Here is a 5,383-nt window from a genome sequence, read left to right as displayed (position 1 = left end):
TACATTTAGCAGTTGCTGGCATCAGGCATGCACACACACACATAACATACAAATAGCCTTTGCACATTGAACAGGTCCATGAGCCCATTGTGCACAGTGAACCAATTTTTTTTTCAATAATGTAGCATCATGACTTTCAGTGGATAATCCAGACCCATTTAAAAACATACAACAACATGTTTTAATTTAAAAACTAAGTTGTATTCTCAGAACATTTCATAAGACTCACTTTTCTTCTGTTTGGGTTGTTGGCGTGGCAACCCACTTTAAAGTCATCAGTGTCACCTTGCTTATAGACCCACTTTAAAGTCATCAGTGTCACTTTGCTTATAGACCCACTTTAAAGTCATCAGTGTCACCTTGCTTTCAGACACAAACAATAAAGAGCAAGTGTTCATTCCTCTGTGAATATTTGATTGGACAGATCAACTGGACTTGGTTGACTTAATTCACAAGTCTTTGTAAAAGTGTTGGATTAATATTCATCATTTTTGGCACTTGACATCTTTAACCATCACAAGGAGCAGAGACTTGACAGAGATGTATCCTGTTGATTCCCATCAAACACCCAGTCCTGTGGCTGAGGAACCCACTGTGGAGGCTCGCAGGGTTAGAGGAAGGAAGAGGAAGGACAGAGAAGATGCAGAGGAAAAAGGAAAGAAGAGGAGGAGGAGCAGTGAGCCGACTGAGACGTGTGAGGCCTCAGGAGACCTAGCAAGAGCTAAGTTCCTGGATAAATACTGGGAGTATGATCAGCTTGGCGAAGGAGGTTTCGGAGCCGTTTTTGCTGGCTTCCGCAGAGAAGATTGTTTCCCAGTAGCCATCAAACACATACAGGACAAACATTGCCTCCCACCATTGTGCCTACATGGGAAGGAGCTCCCTGCAGAGGTGGCCGTAATGTTAAAATTAGCAGAAGAAAAAGATGACTCTGCAGGGATGTCAGCACCAATACAATTGCTGGACTGGTATGACCTGAGCAACGAGTTGATACTGGTGCTGGAGAGACCTGAATGTGCCTCGGACCTTGCTGACCACACAGCTGTAAACGGAGGGTCTCTACAGGAGTGGGAGGCCAAGAACATTATGAGACAGCTGGTGGACGCTGCTATTGGGCTGGAGAAGAGGCACATCTTTCACTCCGACCTGAAACTGCAGAATATCTTGATTGATATTGGCGAAATTTCCCCATGTGTCCGCCTCATTGATTTTGGACTGAGTGAAATTGTACAAAAAGATACAGTTATCACCAGATTCCGTGGCACCCGTAGACACATGCCTCCAGAGTGGTACTACCATTCTGAACACATGCCTGGTCCAACCACCGTATGGCAGCTTGGGATTGTCCTCTATGACATGCTTCACAAAAGTGTTTTTACTACCAGAGGATTTCTCAATAAGAAGCTGAAAATATCCTCTGGACTGTCCACAGATTGCAAGCATTTCCTTCGACTGTGTTTGAAGATGGCCCAGGCGAGGCGCCCCACCCTGACGGAGCTCCAGTGTCACCCATGGCTGACAAATTGCACCTCCTGACTCCTCTGACCCCATCCACGGCCAGGATTCAGCATCATGCTCTGGGGATGCCTCTCTGCTACTGGGACTGGGAGACAAGTCAGGATAGAGCTGGATGCAGAACAATATAGAGCAATGATAAAAGCTCCAGTCAGTGATTAAAAACGCCTCAATAATGACAAACCCCACAGGAGGATCAAGTGGTCTTAACGCTGATTGACAGACTAATCAGTGACATCATTCTCTCCGGGGGACGTTGGCTCCAAGACATCTACAAGACCCGCCTCACCCGCAGAGCCCTCCACCTTGCAGGTGACCCCACCCACCCGTCACACAGCCTCTTCAGCCTGCTACCCTCAGAGAGGAGACTACAGAGTCTACGGGCCAGGACCAGCAGGCTGAGAGACAGCTTCACCCACCAGGCTGTCAGGATGCTCAACACCCTCCATGCACTGTCCCCCCCACCCTTTCTTCCCCTCACACACGGACTCTGCCCCTCCACATGTACAAGAAAACGTGTACATGTGTGTTAATGTGTAATATTGATTGTTGTCTACAATCATGTTTCTGATTAAACTTGAAAAAATAAAACTTCAAGTGCATTTATTTGTCAGAAGGGTTTTTATAAAGACACTAAAGGAATCACTGCCAAATAAATCAAATATATAAACATGTAGATGTATTTATATATTCAAGATTCAAGGGTTTGATCATGGAGTCCCACAAGGTTCGGTTCTTGGCCCAATACTCTTTAATTTATACATGTTACCATAAGCAATATTATTAGGAAACATAACATTGTTTTCACTACTATGCAGATGACACCCAGTTATATTTATCTATGAAGCCAGGTGAACTGAAACATTTAATTAGATTTCAAAACTGTCTTGTGGACATCAAGGCCTGGATGACCCATCATTTCTTATTGTTAAACACGGACAAAACTGAGGTCATAATACTGGGTCCTAGGCATCTCAGAGAAACTCTGTCTAAACAGTGGGTGAACCTAGATGACATCCACCTGGTTCCAAACTCCTCTGTGAGGAACCTAGGAGTTATCATTGATGAAGATCTTTCATTTACCCAACAAATAAGTCAAACCTCCAGAACAGCTTTCCTTCATCTGTGTAATATAAAGAGAATCAGACAAATCCTGTCAAAACAGGATTCTGAAGAATTGATTCATGCCTTTATTACATTACGTAAGAACCCTTCAGCTAGTGCAGAACGCTGCTGCACGAGTACTGACAGGAACCAGAAGATGGGATCACATTACTCCTGTCTTAGCTTCCCTTCACTGGCTCCCTGTTCAACAGAGGATAGATTTTAAAATCCTCCTACTGACCTACAAGGCCCCCAACCATCAGGCCCCATCCTATATTAAAGAGCTCATAACTCCTTACTGCCCCCACAGACCACTTTGCTACCTAAACTCTGGACTTCTTATAGTGCCTAGAGTTACGAAGAGTAGAATGGGTGGTAGAACTTTTAGTCACCAAGCTCTTCTCCTGTGGAACCAGCTCCCACTCTCAGTGAGGGAGACAGACATGGTCTCTACATTTAAGGCAAGACTTAAACCTTCTTATTACAAATTTAAAGAACTGCTCCCCTCCTCACTTCCCTCTCAGCCATGTGTCAGTACAATACAAGAAGATTATCAAAACCTTACTCCCACACTAGTTGATAACTTTGTAAATAGTACTGCAGCCTCACTAAAAACAGCACTTCAAGCTGTCACCCCATTAAAAAAGAAGAAAGTAAGTCAGAGGAGATTAGCTCCGTGGTATAAATCCCAAACGCATGTTCTAAAACAGACATCGCGGTAGCTAGAATGGAAGTGGCGTTCCACCAATCGCCAAGACTTCCACCTAGCCTGGAAGAATAGCCTTATAAATTACAAAAAAGCACTTAGAAATGCCCAAACCTCTTATTATTCATTACTAATAGAAGAAAATAGGAACAACCCCATGTTCCTCTTCAGCACTGTAGCCAGGCTGACAGAAAGTCACACCTCTACTGACCCATCTATTCCTCTAGATCTGAGAAGCAATGACTTCATGAGCTTCTTCACTAATAAAATTACAACCATCAGGGATAAAATCCACCACCTCCTCCCAGTGAATAACATTGATACATTGTCTGGTCCTGAAACCATAGCACCAGATTTATGTCTAAACAAATTTTACTCTATTGATCTTCCTGAACTGACCTCGTTAGTTTCATCATCCAAACCAACGACTTGTCAGCTGGACTCTGTTCCAACTAGACTTTTTAAAGAAGTCCTCCCCCTAATTGACCATTCCATTTTAAATCAGATTAATATGTCTTTGCTAACCGGCTACGTACCACAGGCTTTTAAGGTAGCCATTATTAAACCTCTGCTTAAAAAGCCTATGCTTGATCCAGAGGTTTTAGCTAACTATAGACCCATATCCAACCTGCCCTTCATTTCCAAAATCCTAGAAAAAGCTGTTGCTAACCAGCTGTGTGGTTACTTAGATAGTAACGGTTTATTGGAAAAATTTCAGTCAGGATTTAGAACCCATCACAGCACAGAAACAGCACTATTGAAAGTCACTAATGACCTTCTTATGGCATCAGATGATGGACTTGTCTCTGTCCTCTTCTTGTTGGACCTTAGTGCAGCCTTTGACACAGTAGCTCATAAGATTCTGCTACAGAGATTAGAACAACATATAGGAATTAAAGGAACAGCACTACACTGGTTTAAATCATATTTATCAGATAGATTCCAATTTGTTAATGTTAACAATGACTCCTCCATGCACATACTGTTAATCATGGAGTTCCACAAGGTTCTGTCCTTGGACCAATACTCTTCACCTTATATATGCTCCCCTTAGGCAACATTATCAGACAGCACCACATACAATTCCACTGCTATGCAGACGACACCCAATTGTATATTTCCATGAAGCATGATGAATCTAATCACCTAGTTCAACTTCAGGAATGTCTCAAAGATATCAAGGCCTGGATGACCCACAATTTTCTACTTTTAAACTCAGACAAAACTGAGGTTGTTGTAATTGGCCCTAAACATCTCAGAGAAACACTGTCTGACCAGAAAGTCACTTTGGATGGTGTCAGTCTGGCTTCCAGCTCCACTCTGAGGAACCTTGGAGTGTTGTTCGACCAAGACATGTCATTTGACCCCCATATTAAACTAGTGTCTAGGATGGCTTTCTTCCATCTGCGGAATATTAACAAAATTAGAAACATCCTGTCTAAGCAGGATGCTGAAAAACTAGTCCACGCGTTTGTAACCTCTAGATTAGATTACTGTAACTCCCTATTAGCAGGATGCTCCATGAAGACTGTTAAAAGTCTCCAGTTGGTCCAAAATGCTGCAGCACGAGTGCTGACAGGAACTAGAAGGAGAGATCATATCACTCCTGTCTTAGCTTCCTTACATTGGCTCTCTGTAAAATTTAGAATAGAATTCAAGATCCTGCTCCTCACATTTAAAGCCCTCAACAATCACGCCCCCTCATCTATCAAAGAGCTGATAACACCTTATTATCCAAGTAGATCACTTCGTTCCCAAAACACAGGCTCTCTAGTGGTTCCAAGAGTCTGTAAGAGTAGAGCAGGAGGTAGAACATTTAGCTATCAGGCTCCTCTCCTGTGGAACCAGCTCCCACTCTGGGTTCGGGAGGCAGACACTGTCCCAGCATTTAAAGTAAAACTAAAAACCTTCCTCTTTGACAAAGCCTATAGTTAGTTCTGGATCAGGTGAGTCCTGAACCATCCCTTAGTTGTGCTGCTATAGGTTTAGACTGCTGGGGGAATTCCCATCATGCACTGAGAACTTCATCACTTCCCTCTGTCTCTCTGTCCCCCCACA

The 5,383-nt window shown here is 43.3% G+C and overlaps 1 protein-coding gene across 1 annotated transcript; it reads left to right on the top strand.

Moving 5' to 3' along the window:
* The first annotated feature begins 376 nt into the window (after positions 1-376).
* On the top strand, positions 377-2,121 carry LOC138405171 (serine/threonine-protein kinase pim-1-like). Its single transcript, XM_069511824.1, has one exon. The coding sequence runs from the start codon at positions 541-543 to the stop codon at positions 1,534-1,536; it is 996 nt and encodes a 331-aa protein (XP_069367925.1). The 5' UTR covers positions 377-540; the 3' UTR covers positions 1,537-2,121.
* Positions 2,122-5,383: the final 3,262 nt, after the last annotated feature.

The sequence above is a fragment of the Paralichthys olivaceus genome, chromosome 16, assembly GCF_024713975.1.
Source record: "Paralichthys olivaceus isolate ysfri-2021 chromosome 16, ASM2471397v2, whole genome shotgun sequence".
Classification (NCBI taxonomy): Eukaryota; Metazoa; Chordata; class Actinopteri; order Pleuronectiformes; family Paralichthyidae; genus Paralichthys; species Paralichthys olivaceus.
Note: the sequence above shows the minus strand (reverse complement) of the source record. Positions and strands in the feature narration are given on the sequence as shown.